The following is a 17,796-nucleotide window of genomic DNA, read 5'->3' on the forward strand; positions in this document are numbered from 1 at the left end:
TGGAAACAGTGTCGTCAGATCGTCTGATTTTGCAACATAAGCCAGAAATCTGAATGTTTTACATGAAATGTTACTTTTAAATATTGATAATTAATTCAAATTAAATAAACAAACAACAAATACTATGGGGCTTAAATAAAAAAGAGCTCTATTTGTTAAAAAAAAAAAAAAATCTCTATTCTAATGGTGCCTGGGTGGCTTAGTCAGTTAAGCATCTGGCTCTTAATTTCGGCTCAGGTAATGATCTCATGGTTGCAAGATTGAGCCCCACATAGAACTCTTCACTGGCAGTGTGGAGCCTGCTTAGGATTCATTCTCTCTCTCTCTCTCTCTCTCTCTCCCTCTCCCTCTCTCTCTCTCTCCCTCTCTCTCTGCGCCTCTCAAAAATAAACTTAAAAAAACCTTTCTATTCTAAACGACTAAGAAACTGATGCAAATTATCAGTTCTAATCTTGGCACTGCCACTCACTTACCAGTTAACTGAGACTCAGTTATCACCTCTCTAAGTATTAACCCCTACATTGTAGGCATGTATCCTCAATAAAATGATGGCCAACATAATTAAATACTAAAAGAATCAGAGCAACCAGGGCAGAGATTTGCAAAGCTATCTTGACGTATTCTTGGTCCTAAGCTAACATTTAACTGTAATCACTGGAATGTTTTAATATGTCATAAGAATATGTACACTAGAAAAAGAGTTGGTCAGCAATGTAAACATGGAAAGAAAACTGCTAGAGAAGCAAAACTGGTAGTGACCATCTTACTCCTGCTTAGGGAAGTTAGTGGACTCTTTAGGTCAGCATTGCTCAGTAGAGACTTCTGCCATGGTGGAAATGTACTGTATAGTATGGGAGCCACTCACTGGAGTGCTTACAGCGCATTTAAAATGTGACTAGTGCAATTGAACTATTGAGTTCTTACTTTTACTTAATTTAAATAAATCTCAAATGGTGAGTGGCTACCATACTGGACAGGATAGCTCCAGATTTACCCTCCAGCTCCATTTTATCCTTAAATAAGGCATATATAACTTACAGAGCAGAGGATGTGTAAGATTAGCACAACTCTTTCACAATTCAACTAACCTGCTAGGATTTCATGCTAAGAAATTCTCTAGCTAGTCACTGTCTTAACATAAACATTAGCATACAGGAAGAGTGTGCACTGAGTAAATGTAAATATTTGACACACGCATAATTGCAATATAGCAATATATTAATTTTTAGTGATCAATTTTTCATAGAGTGGGTAATCTTGAATCTGCCCCTAACAAACTTGACACTGTCAGCATACCACACTGACCACCAGGCTCCGAAACTTAGTATCTAATGAAGCTAAGGAATAGTTACCTTGCAGGCACTGGTCTGGACAGATTATCTGCCTTGCTATGCAACTCCCCAAACTGCAACAGAATACCTGTCTCTTAACTCTAAGTACTCTGCATTTTATAGCACATTTATTTTTCAATTAAGTTGAAAGCATTGCTTACCTCTTTTTCTAGTATCTTCAAATCTTTATCATTCTTTTGAGACTCCTTCTATTTAAAAATCAGAGATAAGCAGATTTAAGCACCACAAATATCACAGCCAAATTTGATTTTTAGCTATAAAAAAAGATTAAAGAGTTCAAATTCTTTTTCTTTCTTTCTTTCTTTCTTTCTTTCTTTCTTTCTTTCTTTCTTTCTTTCTTTCTTTCTTTCTTTCTCTCTCTCTCTCTCTCTCTCTCTCTCTTTCTCTCTCTCTTTCTTTCTAACTTTACCCCCAAAGTGGAGCTCAAACTCATAATCCCAAGATTAACAGTCACATGTTCTGTTGACTGGGCCAGCCAGGCGCCCTTTTCTTCTTTTCTTGAAAATATAATTGACTTTACTAATTGATTCATGCATCAGGCAGCATCCCATCTAGCAAGTAGAGGGGAGCTGCCTCCCAAACAGTTAATTTTTATTTTAAAAATTTCCTGTGTCTATTAAACATTTTGTAGGAGACTTACCCGGTAAAAGAAGGAATGGATTCTTTAAGTCTTAAAATAATTCAGGTTTAAGTTTTCACCCCCATAGATTATTGGGCTTTTCCTAATAAGTCCAGGGAAAAGAACAGGTGGCGCTTTAAGAATAAAGCTACTGAGCGCTTTCTTTCTAATGTTAAACAGCAATACATTTTGAATATTTAATTATGCTATCCCAGAAAGAAAACAATCTTACAAAGAAAAATCAACTTAAACTCTGATACTCAAAGAGTAAAAAAATGTGTGTGTGTGTGTATATGTATACATATACATACACATACACATATACATATACATCATATACATATACACACACACACAGAAATAAAAATTAAAATGGTATAAGATTTAAAAAAAAATTTTAAGTCTATTTATTTATTTTTGAGAGACACAGAGAGCATGAGCCAGGGAGAGGCAGAGAGAGTGGAAGAAAGAGAATCCCAAGCAGGCTCAGCACTGTCAGTGTGGAGACCATAGTGGGGCTCGAAATCATGAAACCACGAGATCGTAATCTGAGCTAACACCGAAAATTGGATGCTTAACCGAATGAGCCTCCCAGGTGCACCAGTAAAAACTTTTTTTTTTTTAATGTTTATTTATTTTTGAGACAGAGAGAGACAGAGCATGAATGGGGGAGGGTCACAGAGAGAGGGAGACACAGAATCTGAAGCAGGCTCCAGGCTCTGAGCTGTCAGCACAGAGCCTGACGCAGGGCTCGAACTCATGGACCGTGAGATCATGACCTGAGCCGAAGTCAGACGCTTAACCGACTGAGCCACCCAGGCGCCCCAGTAAAAACTGGTTTTAATCTAATTATTGCCTTTATTCAAAATAAGACATGTAATTTTGGTCTATGTCTTTTATATCCAACAGCCTTTCTGATACAATGGCCCTAAACTGAGTATCTATCTTTCCCATGTTAAATGGAAGAAAATGGATAAATATATTGAATGCAACCTGTTTTATGTACTTCTAAGTTGGGGAGGGAGGGGGCTACATAACTATCATATTTATTAATTTCCCACCTGATGGAATTTTCTATCAAGGAAGGCCTATTATTTAGGGGTTTTACACAAACTTGTATGTAATTTAGTTTTCTAAAAGTTATATAATTAGTTCAAAACATCAGAACTGTTTCTTCAAGAAATTCAAGTCAAGAGATTTAAATCAGTTTCTTTTTAAATATTATTTTATTAAAAAAATTTAATTCCAGTACAGTTAACATACAGTGTTCTATTAGTTTCAGGTGTACAATACAGTGATTCAACACTTCCATACATCACCTGGTGCTAATCAGAACCCGTGCATCCTTATTCCCATCTCCTCTTTCACCCATCCCCACCCCACCCCCCTACTTCCTCTCTGGTAACCATCAGTTTGATCTCTATAATTAAGAGTCTGTTTCTGGGATTGTTTTTTTTTTCCCTTTGCTCATTTTCTTTTTTGTTTCTTAAATTCCATGTATGAATGAAATCATATGGTATCTGTCTTTCTCTGACTTATTTAGCTTAGCATTATATTCTCTAGCGCCATCTATGTAATTGCAAATGGCAAGATTTTATTCTTTTTTATAGCTGAGTAATATTCCAGTGTGTGTGTGTGTGTGTGTGTGTGTGTGTGTGTGTGTGTATTTATTTGAATCAATGTGTAAGAAAAGACTGTCTGTATTAGTGCTGCCTAATAAAAATATATCACAAACCACATATGTACTTTTTTAGTAGTTAATTTAAAAAGTAAAAATTTTAGGAGTACCTGGGTGGCTTAGTCGGTTAATCGTCTGACTTTGGCTCAGGTCATGATCTCACAGTTCATGAGTTCGAGCCTCACATTGGGCTCTGTGCTGACAGCTCAGAGCCTGGAGCCTGCTTCAGCTTCTGTGTCTCTCTCTCTCTCTCCCCCTCCCTGACTCTGTCTCTCTCAAAAATAAATATTAAAAAAATATGTACTTTTAAATAAAAAGTAAAAAAGTATTATTTCAACATGTCATTAGTATGAAATTATTAGTGAGATATTTTATATGTTTTGTACGAGGTCTATAAACTTTGGTTTGTATTTTACACTTACAGCGTATCTCAATTCAGATGCTTAAGTTTCATCAGAAATAGCCATCTATATTTAGATTTCATAAAATGTACAGATGAAAAAGTAGATGCACATTCCAAGTTGTTCCAAAAACATTTAAGTTTTCCAAGAATAGAATCAAGTATCAGTTTTTTATATATTACTTAAAATTAAATAGTATCAAAAATTTAGCTGTTCACTTTGAAGTGCTCGATAGCCACATGTGGCTAATCATTTCCATACTGGATAATGAAGCCCTATAAAACAAGAAGCTTAGATAATCGCTAAATAAATGAACAAGTCTAAGCCTTGGTTTCCCAACTCTGAATCTTTTCCACATTTAACAAATCATTCTTTGCAACTCCTTAAGAAAGTACAACTTGCTTTATAAACTAATGGAAACAGTGATAATAAATAGGCTGTTGTACAAGCCGCAACATGAAGTTAAGAATTTAATGTCCCACCACTCCTTGGCAGTCTTTGAATAGCAAATAAATCTCTTAGGCATTACAATACTTTTTTCCTTTTTCTTCAATATTTACCCTTCTGCACAAGTAAGCAAACAAAGCCAAAACAACTCAAACAATGATAACTAATATATCAAAGCACTGCATACTTTTTAAAGGCTTACTAGGTGTTATAAAATTTATCTAGATAGAGAAATGACTGAGAAGTGGAGACCATTTTGTAATTCTGAACTCCAGACACATTTAAACAATGTATGTAGTAATGATGTAAACATAAATCTTGCTAGAGTCCTAATGATAATATTTTTATTAATTTATAGATTTACTTATAACCTTATACACTTAACCCATTCTAGTCAAAGAAAATAAGTTTTGGAAATGTTTTCATGATTTAGGTACTAAACCAGGTAGAATATCAGAGTTCCTCACCTTTAATCCCAAAGTCTTAACTTTTCTTGCTGAAGCAGGCAAGGTAATATCTTTGTCAACATTAAGATTTTGTTGAGATTCTAAAATAAAATAAATTGTACAGATTTTAGTTGGCACTTACATGTTTGAAACACAGATAAAACCCAATTTCCAAATTTCTTATTATAATTATTAGTGAAGTAGTATTAAAGTTATTTTTTCTGACTGTATATGTCCAAATAATTAGTTGTACAATAGTGTTTACACATCTAATACTTTTCTGATTTTCCTAATATTCCCTGATGGAAAGTTAAGGTGATTACCAAAAGGGAAACTATGTATCTATGTGAGTGTCTTGCTTAACTTTCCTGGTTACACAACAGTGAAATGATTAAAGCATTAGTCTGCAGTTGACTCTTTTGTAAATTCATCAAATAAGAAAATTTAAATATAACTGTAGCTTTGCATTTTTAGAAATACTATAGCATCTTTTAATTTAAATACTGTTACTCATAATTTTACAGCTTATGAGATCATATAACCATTATGTTATTTGGGAATCTGTTACCTTTCTGTTTTTTAAATCTTTGTGATTTCTGAAAAGATACCGGTCCTTTCAATACTTCTGAAGTTGTAACATCATAAGCACCTGGAGATGGTGCACAACCTACAGGAAACATAAAACATTAATTAATGTCTCATCTTATGCTACTTACGATCTTAAGTTAAAAACATGTTATAGTATAATGAGTAATATAAATGTAAAATGCCATTAATAAATTGTTTGTTTTTTCAGGGGTTCCTGGGTGGCTCAGTTGATTGAGCGTCCGACTTGAGCTCAGGTCATATAAAGCCCTGCATCAGACTTGTTGCTGTAAGCACAGTGTCCACCTCAGATCCTCTCTGCCCCTCTCTCTGTGCCCTCCCCCATTCACGTGCTTTCAAAAATTAAAAAAGAAAAAAAAAAACAATAAAACCTAAACATTAAAATAGTTTGTTTTTTCAAATGTAAAAATTTGATATTACAAAACAGGCCTCTTTATGAAGAAAACATCATTATCTTCCCAAATGATCTTTATTTCAATGAGTCAAAGGAACACAGGCAACTGAGCAAAACAGCAAAGACAGTCTTGAAATAAACATCAGGAAAGAACAAGCAACACGGCTTTGTTATTAAGGATTGAATATAAGAAAAAAAGATTTGGAATCAACCCTACCCAAAAAGAGTCACAAGTAATTACCATCAGATTCTAGAAATGAATAATGATCATTTTATATGTACTCACACAAAGATTCCAATACTGGGAGCTTTTAGATCTAAATGTGGTCAATAAGGGGTTGAGGTAGTAGATTTCCAATCAGGAAAGAGTCTCAAAATGAAGTACAGAATTCAATGGGGGCATCTAAGGTAAAGGCAGACTTAGAAACATTAGTCTTGGCTAGCTCAGATCTCTCACACTCCACCAACTGTTTACACCCTGGGGTAAACAGGAGGCTGACAGCGGTTTCCCTAAAATCAGTTTAAGGGTCGCACATCTTCAAGCACCTATGTCACCCATTTGGAATAGGGATCAGCAGAAGCAGCGCAGAACATATCATATTTTAAAGTAACAAGAGACTTCAAAGAAAACTGCCAGCACTGTTGCCCTTTTTGGGGAGGTGGGGATGAGTGTATGCAGAACGTGTGGCTATTCTTTGCTCCCTGCTTTTGTTTTTTATCTACAAATGTTTGTTTATTTCTTTATTTATTTAGAGTATGAACAAGTGGGGCAGGGACAGAGAAAGAGGGAGAATCCCAAGCAGCTCTACGTTGTCAGCACTGAGCCTGATGTGGGGCTCAAACTCACCAACTGTGAGATCATGACCCAAGATGAAACCAGGAGTTTGACGCTTAACCGACTAAGCCACCCAGATGCCCCATAAAAGTTTTTTTTTAAAGCTGTAGGCCCAAGCTGGGGCTTGAACTTACAACCCTGAGATCAAGAGTCACATGCTCTACCAAGTGAGCCAGCAAGATGCCCTGCTCTCTGCTTTTAGGAATGTTTCTGTGGCAAAGTGTGAGAAGCACTGGTCTAGACTTGTCAGAGCAGCCAGAAGATAAAATGCTGTTGAATTCTTGTATTCTGGTTCATCATTAGGTCTACACTCTCAAAAGGGGATATGGGCCAGCGAAAGATCAGATGGCGTACAGTGACTAAGCAGCATCACGCGAGTTGAGAACAATTAAAATCACACTTAACAAAAACTTCCCTAAAGAGCAAAGAAATCCCATTTGATACTTATGGGGATTTAGATTCAAGAACTAGGTTGAAATCCAGGCTTTGTGAGACTGTAGTATGTGCTATTTTCATGCTCTGGGTCTTTTCCTTACTAACGCTTAAATGTACGACATCACAGATACATAGGACTTGCTAGAAATGTGGGGAGAGGGGACATTAGACAAACGGGATGGGATATCCTGGGAGATAACACAAGCTTTCTGGCACAACTTCTATTTCGATCAACAATAATCGGAAGCTAACACAGGCAGTCAATACTTGTAAACAAACCAAACATTTTATGTATTACATTAAATAAATGCTTCAAACTTCCAGATCTCTTTATTTTCTATTTCTTCCACCTCGAATGGACAGCCCACCTTCCAGTTTGCCTGGCTAACTCTCACTTACCTTTCAGATCTCAGCCTCTTCCAGTTTTCTCTGAATCCCCAAATCAGGTTGGAAACCTCCCTCCATAGCAGCCTGTGAATAGTGTTCTTATCAAAGAACTTGACACTTTTGTAATGGCTTTTAATACACTTATCCATCTCCCAAATCAGATAATGTACTTACTCATCTTGCAAGTTAGATAAAATTGGTTGAAGTTAGAAACTCTCTTGATCATGCCTGTATCCCCAGTATTTGGCTCAGGGTTGAGCTTGGAGTATGGTGAAGAAAACATAGAAAGTCACTGGGGATGTCAGAATGGGAATAGAGTTTTGTAATTCCTCCAATCAGGCTTCAAATCCAGCCTTGTATGCCAATCAATAGACATTACTATGTGCCAAGTACTTTCAGTCATAGGGGAAAGATGGGAACATTATACTCTCTGATTTTCTAATCTACCTTTAAGACCCCTGTTAAGTTATTTTTATTCAAGGCTGAATTCCTCAGTTGTGAAACAGGAATAAGGGTATCTACCTCATAGTTGTTGGGGTTACTGGAGTAATAAGAGAAATCACTACAGTGCTCACATATGCACAAAGCATCAAATAAATGATAACTATTATTACTCCTGAAACTGTGAATCTGAAATATTGTAACACTGGTAAAGGCAATTTAATCTATTATAAAGAAAATAAAATTCTCCTTAAAAGACACACTGCTGAGAGAATTTAGAGAAGGTTCTTTGAATATCCAGGAAATATACATGCCCTGAATCTCTTAATTTAGAAAATATGCTTGTGCTGATCCATTTGTCACTTGGCTTTTGTTTGTGAACAAAGTGATTCTTATTTCCACTTGCATGTTGGCTCGCAAGTTAAAGATGTAACAAATGATCATTAAAAAGTGTGTATTATTGGAGAGCTGGGTGGCTCAGATCATGATCTTACAGCTCCGGAGTTCAAGCCCCGCATCAGACTCTGAGCTGACAGCACAGAGCCTGCTTCAGATCCTGTCTCTGTCTCTGCCCTCCCTTGTCTGTGTGTTTCTCTCAAAAATAAACTAAAAAAACATTAAAAATATGTATTATAATGGGTAACGGATAAATCAGGGGCTTTGATGTTCAGCCCTCCCCCTCACTTGCTGCTCAGTACAGTTACAAAACTCCTCCATTTCCTCAAGTGTACAATGAGGACAATGTCAGTACCTTTCTCACCTGGCTGTTGGAAAGAGTAAACCAGACCGAAGAGGGAAGACCTGAGCACAGTCCCTGCATACAGTTTGTGTCTACTGAATGAGTGCCTCACCAACCACATCTGAGTCTTACGGCTATTGTGCTTATGCCCTACAGTGGTTAAGAGCACAGGATGGATTCATGGAGGCCGGGTTTCATGTCCTAGTTCTGCTAGTTTGGTTGTGTAACGCTGAGCAAATCTCAGTCTCAGTATTTTTGTCACTAAAATATTGAATAACAGGATGACCTCTCAGGAATGTTGGACAATTAAAGAAGAATTAACTGTAAATACTTAGCATGGTACTGTTGATGTGACCTGTTACTACTTCATTAATGTTCTCAGTAAGCGCAGCTACCATAATTTTACCCAAAAACTGCCGTTCCCAATCAGCATTCTTGTATTCCTGAGTGGAATATCTACAAGAAACCCACAAGTTCATACGAAAAAGCAGTGGTCAATTTTTTTTTTTTTTTTTAAATAAGTGAGGCCTTCTGGGCTTGACCACCAAATACCTACCAAATAGCTTCCTTATCCCCATCCCCTTCCCTCTGCTTTAGTTTCTCCACAGACTAATTGTTTATTGGCTGTACTGTCCATTTGAATGCAAGCTACTTGGGCAGGGACTTTGCTTCATTCGCTGCTGTATCCTTCTCACTCTGAATAGTGCTAGGCATGTAGTAAATGCTTCGTATAAATCCCAGAAAAACTAGTCAGTTGAAGGAGACCCATCCTAGCCCTAAAATCGCCTATTTGCCTCTGATGAAGGGAACCGAGAGGGGCAAGGTGCGTGACACCATATCCCATCCCCCAGCTCCTTTCCCTGTACGCACCAGAAGGGTCATTGAATCGTTTCAGGGGCGCCTTAGGAAAGGACATGTTGACGACCAGCTCCACAAACCGAAGGTCATTAGCGGTCCTCGGCAACTTCCCGCTGCCTTACAGCCTACTCGCTCCAAATTCAAATCTCCCCGCTTATTCCCCGCCCACCTTCACGTCAGCAGGTTCGAAAACCAAAACCCTGGGCACACCAATCCAGGACGGGAACAGCTAAAGAGCATGCGCACCTGGCCTCGCAGCATGTAATTAGCGGTTCCGTGAGTTCCGGTTACTAGCCAATAGGAGACTATTACTGCCTCCTCCCTTCCCCACCCCAAGCAGTGTCCAATCATTCTTGGCGTTACTCAATTGTAACTTACAGAAGAGCAGCATTTGCGCAAGCGCATTTCATAGCTGAAAAGGTCGGAAGTCCGCCTTTGGCGTCATATAGGTGGCAGTGCAGGGAGTTCTAGTTTCACTGGTTCCAACCTCCTCTCGCCGTTCCTTGGGTGTAAACCCCCCCGGGTTTCAGTTCTTTCAAACCGGCTACTGAAAGGGTCCTAAATGACCATTGAAAAGGAAAAAGGAATACGCTGAGACGTCGCTTACGTCCCTGCGCATGTGCAGTGACCTGAGCGGCCTGTCCAGGGCGTGGCCTAAGCGTGGACGCTCCGCGCGTGCGCTCACCTCGCTTCTTGTGGCTGCAGCTGGGAGGCTACTGGAGTATGTCTGCCCCGTTTGAGGAACGCAGTGGGGTGGTTCCTTGCGGGACGCCGTGGGGTCAGTGGTACCAGACCTTGGAGGAGGTGTTCATTGAAGTTCAGGTGCCGCCAGGCACTCGCGCCCAGGATATCCAGTGCGGCCTGCAGAGCCGGCATGTGGCGCTGGCCGTGGGTGGTCGCGAGATCCTTAAGGTAGCGGCAAGTCGGGGCTTGTGCCCAGTTTCTTCCTGGCCTCTAAGTCCCCGAGTCCTAAGGTTCAGGGTTTCCGTGGAAAGACCTGGAAGGCCGAATGGCTCCTTGCCCGAAAGAGCTATAGCATTGGCCTAATTTTGTTCTTGTCGGAGCCCCCACTCAAGGCTGGTCCTGAGTTGAGTGGAGATTTGAGGAGCCCAATTTTCTGGCTTTCTCAACCAAATAAAACTGCTTCTTTTGTTCCTCTGCGGGTCTTCACCTGGATCTTTAAAGGAACAAATGTTTATTGTACATATATTTTCGTCCAGGCACTGATTTAGGTGCTAAGAGGTCAGAGGTGAATAAGACATACGTTTCTTGCACACAGATTATGTTCTTGTAGGGAGGCATAATAAAACTAAGCTAATAAATGTTTAGGAAGTCACGGAAAAGTAAAGAAGAAAGTAAGGGATAAGGATATAGGGATGAGGATTCAGAGACGATATCAGGTGATTTATTTTTTCATCAAAATGAGACAAAAATCTGCATGTTTGTGGAGTGGTTAAGCAGATAGTCTAGGGTTGTTTGGAGAGAATAATACTTCTTTTATTCTCATCATGCCCCTTAGATCTGAGAACTGCATTTTCCTGGATAAGCTTTATAGTTAAATTCAATTACGTCGAAGTTGGACTTCTTTCCCAGATTACATACTGACGATGTTTGACGATAGTGAAGCGAAGGGAGATTCCTTGATGCAGGATACCTGGCTCTGCCATTTCTCTAATTTTGTAACCTTGGGCAAGAGATTATTCTGTGTCCCTATGCCTTCATCCACAAAGTGTGATAATTATAGTACCTTTCTGATAGGATTGTTTTGAGCATTAGGTGCTATCCATGGGAATTAAGAGTTTGGGCAAGTGCCTGGTATGTAATGAGTTCACATGCTAGCTGTTACTGTTATTTTTAATATGGAAGTGCTTTAAGTGTCTCAGAGAAAAGGAGAGAGTCATGTGGAAGACATTGATTTATGTCCGCTTGGATTTTAATGACCTTTCTGATTGGTTGTGCAGTTTGTGGTTTCCTGAACAGTGGTTTAAGATTACCGTTCAAATTTCCCTTAGTAATTTCAGAACTTTAGCAGTGACTTTAACAGTAACTTTATTTACAATTTAGCAGTAACTTCAACTTCAGGATTTTAGATACATGTTTAGACTAGTAAGATTTTTTTCTCACTGGTGTTGAAATACGAAAAAATGTGTTTGCTTTAATGTGGCATTTTAATTTTATTTCCTAAAACTTAAATTTGGCAAGTAGCAACAAATCAAAATGGATATGAGCAGATGCATTCTCTTTTAAACTTATGTTCTGTTGATTTCTTTCTTAAACAACAGTTTCATCACAGCTTATCTGAAATCAGAACTACAGTATGTGCTTTAAAAATTTTTTAGTGCTACATTGCCCAACAATTTGAACCAGATTTTTGAAGTTTATTTTAAAAGACATCATTTCTTAATTTCAGCAGGGAAGCTCTTGTAGTTCATTTTAATTGGTAAAGTCAAAGCATTTCAGATATTAATTTCACATTTGGCTGCTAAGTGATCAGTGATATTTATTCATCTCCTGAAAATTAAGGAGTTCTGATCTTTCTTTTGAGAGCCCTGTGTTGTCAGTAAATATTCCAAGCAGTGTAAACTAGGTTGCATTTCACTTGCTACGAGGAAAGATAGGGTTGAACACCTATCAATATGTTGAAATGGTATAAAATTTTATCTCCCTACCATAACCAAGCTAGACAACTAACATCTGGATTAGATAGGAAATTAGCAAAGTTGGGGCACTTGGGTGGTCAGTTAAGCGTCTAATTTTGGCTCAGGTCATGATCTCACAGTTCGTGAGTTTGAGCCCTCGTTGGGCTCTGTGCCAATAGCTTGGAGCCTGGAGCATGGTTTGGATTCTGTGTCTCGCTCTGTGACCCTCTCCCACTTGCACTCTGTCTGTCTGTCTGTCTCTCTCTCTCTCTCTCTCTCTCAAAAATAGATAAACATTAAAAAAAAATTGTAAACAAAAAGGAAATTGGCAAACTCTTAAATCATGAAAGTCTTATAAAAATTAATGACATTAATGTTTTCAGTACATAGATATTTCATGTACTAAAATAAACATTTTTATTTATTTATTTTTTGTACTAAAATAAATATGTTTATTTTTCAGGGCAAACTCTTTGATTCTACAATAGCTGATGAGGGAACATGGACTTTGGGTAAGGGTGATCTATAATTGTTGGAATCTTTTTAAAAATTAATCTTGTCTTCAAACTTAGTATGTTTCTTCTGTAGTATCAGGTTCTTTGTCTTTGCAGCTCTGGAAGATAGAGTGATAGAAATGTATTGTAAATAGTTACCTAATGGTTTTTGAAAATATACAATTTTATGATGAACTCTAATTTCTTTGTGTTTTTTGTTTAGAGGACAGAAAAATGGTCCGTATTGTTCTTACAAAGACAAAGAGAGATGCAGCAAATTGTTGGACTTCTCTTCTAGAATCTGAATATGCAGCTGATCCTTGGGTGCAAGACCAAATGCAGAGAAAACTTACATTAGAAAGATTCCAGAAAGAAGTAAGTCAGATGAGTGTATGAATATGTATTGTTAAGCATTTTAAGATCATAGAAAAATTATTTTTTGAAATTAAAACTCAAATTTGGTTACAGAAAAATCACAAAAGTTCTTTAAAGGAGTTTTTAAAATTAAATGGTTAGAAAAATTACTGGTCTTTTTTTGTGGATTTTAGTTTTTCAAAATTTCTGGGGAGGGTTTTGTTTGTACTGCCATAGTTTATAAGTTTAAATTTATTTAATGTACACCAGTAATGCACAAGTGAACTCATAAAAATTTAATTAGTATAGACTTACATAGTGTAAAAAAGTTATAGGTTCCTTTCATTAACATCTCTCCATTCCTTGCTTCTGTTTCATTTTTATCTCATTGATATATTGGCTTGCTGCTTTGTTTGTAACATAAATGCAGGATCACACTATATGTATTGTTTGTTTTTTTTCTCCTTCTAAGTGCTTCAGAATGTTTTCTCGTTTGACTGTATCATCGTTATTTATTTAGCTCTTCCCTTTTGATAAGATTTGGATTTTTCGATTTGTATCTGTTTCACAGTTTGTTCTTTCATCTTTTTGAAACTATTCCAGTGTTCCATTAATTTATCTAGGAGAAGAATTACTGGATCAAAGCACTCTTCAAATTTTGATGGATAATTTCTATGTATATAATGGTGATTTCCTAATTTGTATCTCCAGTCTAGACTTTTCTCCCAAGTATTGGACTCACGTTTCTAGTTGCATATTCAGCATCTCCACTTGTCGATCTGACCTATCAGACTCAACATACTCAACATGAACTTCCTAACTTCCTCCCACACTTGTTATACCTCTAGCCTTCTCATCTTGGTTGATAGAAACTGCTTGTTCAGAAATGGGAAATCATCCTTCATTCCTAGCTCTCTCTCACACACTGTATCCAATTTGTTAGGAAACCTTACTGGCACTACCTTCCAAGTATATTCAGAATTTGTCCACTTGTCACCACCAACTTTCCAACCACTCTGATCTGGACCACCTGTAATGTCTTGCCTAGGTTACTCTAATAGCCTTCTAATGGTTTTCGTCTACCCTTGCCAAGCTGCAGTGTTCTCAAAACAGCATAGCAGTCCTTTTAAAAATGCAAGTCAGAACACATCGCTTCTCTTCTCAGAACTCTTTCACTCTAGTAAAAGACAAAGTTTTTTTTCCAGGCCCTATCTGATATGGTCTTCCATGATCTCCCTGACTTCTTCTCCTGCAGCTGTCTGCTTCAGTCATTTTACCTTAGTCATATTGTATTACCTTAGCCTTTTTGTATTTTTGAATATTCCAGGCCATTCCTTTTCTGTCCTTTTGACTACAGTGTTCTCCCAAAGCTTGGCTGACTTCTTCATTGTTTTCAAGTCATTGCCCCGTAAAGCTTATTTTGATCTTTGATCATCCTATTTAAATACTATAATCTCATTTCCCTTACTTTGCTCGCCCTTCCTTCCTTCCTTCCTTCCTTCCTTCCTTCCTTCCTTCCTTCCTTCCTGGCACTTGCACCAACTGCTAACGCTCTGGATCACGGGCTGGCAAGCTATGGTCCATGGGTGAAATCTGGCCAACTCCCAGTTTTTGAAGTGAAGTTATACTGCAATACAGCTATGCTTGTTCTTTTGGTATTTTCTTTCATATAGCGATACCAGACTTCAGTAGTTATGGCAGAGACTATGCGGCCTTCATAGCCTAAAATATTTACTACTTGGCTCTTTACAGAAAAGTTGGCCAACCCCTCTACTAGCTAACTTACAGTTTTATTGTTTGTGTTCTCCTATAACAATGGCAGCTCCACCAGTGCAGGGATCTTTGTTTTATTCTCTCTTGAATTCCACGTGCTTCTAATGGTGTCTTCCAAACAGTTGGAACTCAGTAAATGTTTGTTGAATAAGTGAAATGCCCTCCAAAGAGACTAAAGCATGAGTTAGTACTTACTTCATAGGATTATTATGAGGATTAAATATGTTAATAAATGCATTGCTCTTAGAACCCTGCCTGGCATGTAGCAAACTCTCAAATGATGCTAGTTACTAAAATCTATTTTCACACTTTATACTAAGAATTGTGTTTATCCATACACTTGCCAACCTTTTAATATACGTATTGATCTTCTAAACATTTGTAGATCTGAAAATTCAAATATACCTTCTAATTTTAAGTTCTATTTTGGTGATTACAGTGAAATTTGGTATCTTTTCACATGTTTATTGGTCATTTAGATTTCCTGTTTTGTCAGTGGCTAGTTCATGTCTTTACCATTTCCCTTTTGGGTTACTTATACTTTTCCTTAAAAGTTTTATTTTATCATAATTTTTTTCATGTCTTTTAGAATCCTGGTTTTGACTTCAGTGGAGCAGAAATCTCAGGAAACTACTCTAAAGGTGGACCAGATTTCTCAAATCTTGAGAAATAACCACTACTTTTTTTTTGCTGCATTCTGTGGATCTCAGCAGATGTTGCCAACTTAATCAAAGGAACAGATTATGTGATGGAAGGAAAATGTGGATACCTGCAGTTAACAAATTGCAAAATATATTTAACTATGGTTCTAAAAATTGTATTCAAATATGAATTACATAGGAAACATCTTAAATACTGTGGAAGCTATTCTACTAATAGAAAGTAACTTTTTTTTTGGACTTGTTTTTTTGCTCAGCATGAAGTTTTATATGCTGCATTTTACTAATTTCATATTTAACCTGTATTTTTAATACAAAAAACATTAGGGTATAGATCATGTGAAATGACCGGGTGCCTTCAGGGACAATTAAATTTTAATTTCAATAAGTGTAATGCAGGAATAATGATCAATAAACTTTTCTAAATAGGAATTGTGGACCCCTTTGTCTAAGTATACCAGTTCATACAAGGAATTATATTACTGAAAAAAGTTTTAAGAAAGGAAAAGTCCACAAATATATTCTGAGTAATGTAATTTCAAGAGTTAATGAAAATTTCTGAAGTAGCATATTATTCCTTGGGAGATGACTGTCAAGAAATTTGAAAAATAGTTAGAAACCTAACAATAGGAATGGATTAATACAAGACAGAAGCAGTAAAGTGAATGTGGTTATTGGGTGAGTCCTTTGTCAGTGACAGAAAGCAAATTATGGTTAATGTTTATAAGCAAGTGACATAATTTTGCTCTTCAGTGATCCAGACACATAAGTATGGATTGTCTTAAAACTGTGATTCATTCTTTTTATGTCCTTTGAAATTTAAAAATATTTCTGTCCAAAATTTTTAAAGGTTTTATTTTTAAGTAAGCTCTATACCCAGTGTGGGGCTTAAACCCACAACTCCGAGATCAAGAGTCTCATGCTCCATCGACTGAGCCAGCCACCTGCCCCTAAGAAATATTTTAAACGTTCCCAACATTTAGAATAGTTACGTGTAAAGTACGCAAATTGTTTTCTTCCTGATCTGTTTGTAAGTTTATGATATGATGCTGCATCACCTCTGAGTACCTTAGTGTGTATTTCCTTCAAAGAACATGCTCTTACATCACAACAATACAACTATTAAAATCAGGAAATTAGCATTGATATCTTCTGACCATCTAATCCTCACATCTTCATTGCATTCAAGTTTAACTGTCCCAGTAATGTCCTATATAGCAAAAGGATCCAGTTGGAATCATGCCTTGCCTTTAGATTAGATGTCAGGTGTCTTTGGTCTACTTCAATCTGTACCAAGTCTTCATTTTTTCTTGACTTTTGCAGCCTTGGCACTTTTGAAGATTACAGGCTAGTTTTGTACAATATCCCTCATTCTGAGTTTTGTCTGATACTTCTTCTTGATTAGATTCAGGTTATGCATCTTTGGCAGGAATGTTACAGAAGTGATGCCACGTTCTTATTGCATCCTGTCATGAGTTAGTAACTTTAATTTGTCCTTTTTCTGATGGTCTTTACTTTAGATCACTGAATAAGTAGTGTCTGCCAGTCTTATCCACAGTAAAGCTATCCTTTTTTGGTTTATAATTTTGTGGGAAAGTAGTTTCAGGGTACTACCTTGTTTTCCATCAAGCTTCCAACTTATATCTATATGGACTCATGATTTGCTACTTTGTTCAGTGGGTTAAAATCTATTGTTACCATTACTGTGATGCTCACAGTTTTTCTTGATTTGGCCAGGGGAAGACCATTCTAGGTGACTTCTGTCCTTTTGACATGTCCCATCATTATTTGAGTAATTTCTTACTCCCTTCCATAAGATATAACAGACTTATGGTTTCTCTGCCCTAGCTCAAGAAAAAGCCTTTTTTTTTTTTTTTAACGTGCCCTGTTTTTTTTAAATGGAGGATGGTATTTAGAAGCCAAGATATGTGTGCTAGTGAGCAATTGCTGTTGGTGTGTGTGTATGTTGCTTATATATATCTGTATTTATTTCTATATGTATATTTAAAACCATGAGTTCACACTTAACGCTTTCATTTCTGATCCCGTGGGGTTCATTTTTCTTTTCTCCCTTCCTATAAAACAATAACAGTGAGAAGCCTGATTCCTATATTCTTAATGTATTTGGCTCCCTATACTAGGTCATCTTCTCATCTTCTCATGAATTCTTTCTTTACTCTGCTCAGGCTCCCGACACCCTGCTCCAAGCAAGGATATCCTCACCTGCTTGCACCCGAAC

At 37.2% G+C, this 17,796-nt stretch overlaps 2 protein-coding genes across 3 annotated transcripts in view; one reads left to right on the forward strand and one right to left on the reverse strand.

Annotated features, from left to right (window-relative positions):
* Positions 1-9,848, reverse strand: part of HMMR (hyaluronan mediated motility receptor) — a 39,351-nt gene extending 29,503 nt beyond the window's left edge. Inside the window, exons 1-4 of one of the 2 annotated variants that reach the window (XM_045035911.1) lie at positions 9,651-9,848; positions 5,512-5,610; positions 4,965-5,044; positions 1,493-1,537 (exon numbers count right to left, since the gene is read on the reverse strand). In XM_045035911.1, coding sequence (XP_044891846.1) covers positions 1,493-1,537; positions 4,965-5,044; positions 5,512-5,610; positions 9,651-9,696 — 270 coding nt within the window. In that variant the 5' untranslated portion in view covers positions 9,697-9,848. Of the gene's footprint in view, positions 1-1,492; positions 1,541-4,964; positions 5,045-5,511; positions 5,611-9,650 lie in introns of both variants that reach the window. The other variant, XM_045035904.1, reaches the window with a different exon arrangement.
* A 215-nt stretch (positions 9,849-10,063) lies between these two features.
* Positions 10,064-15,989, forward strand: NUDCD2 (NudC domain containing 2). The gene is made up of 4 exons (XM_003981338.6): positions 10,064-10,550; positions 12,741-12,789; positions 12,995-13,146; positions 15,488-15,989. The coding sequence occupies exons 1-4, from the start codon at positions 10,362-10,364 to the stop codon at positions 15,569-15,571; spliced, it is 474 nt and encodes a 157-aa protein (XP_003981387.1). The 5' UTR covers positions 10,064-10,361; the 3' UTR covers positions 15,572-15,989.
* Positions 15,990-17,796: the final 1,807 nt, after the last annotated feature.

This window comes from Felis catus, chromosome A1 (genome assembly GCF_018350175.1).
Source record: "Felis catus isolate Fca126 chromosome A1, F.catus_Fca126_mat1.0, whole genome shotgun sequence".
Taxonomy (NCBI): domain Eukaryota; kingdom Metazoa; phylum Chordata; class Mammalia; order Carnivora; family Felidae; genus Felis; species Felis catus.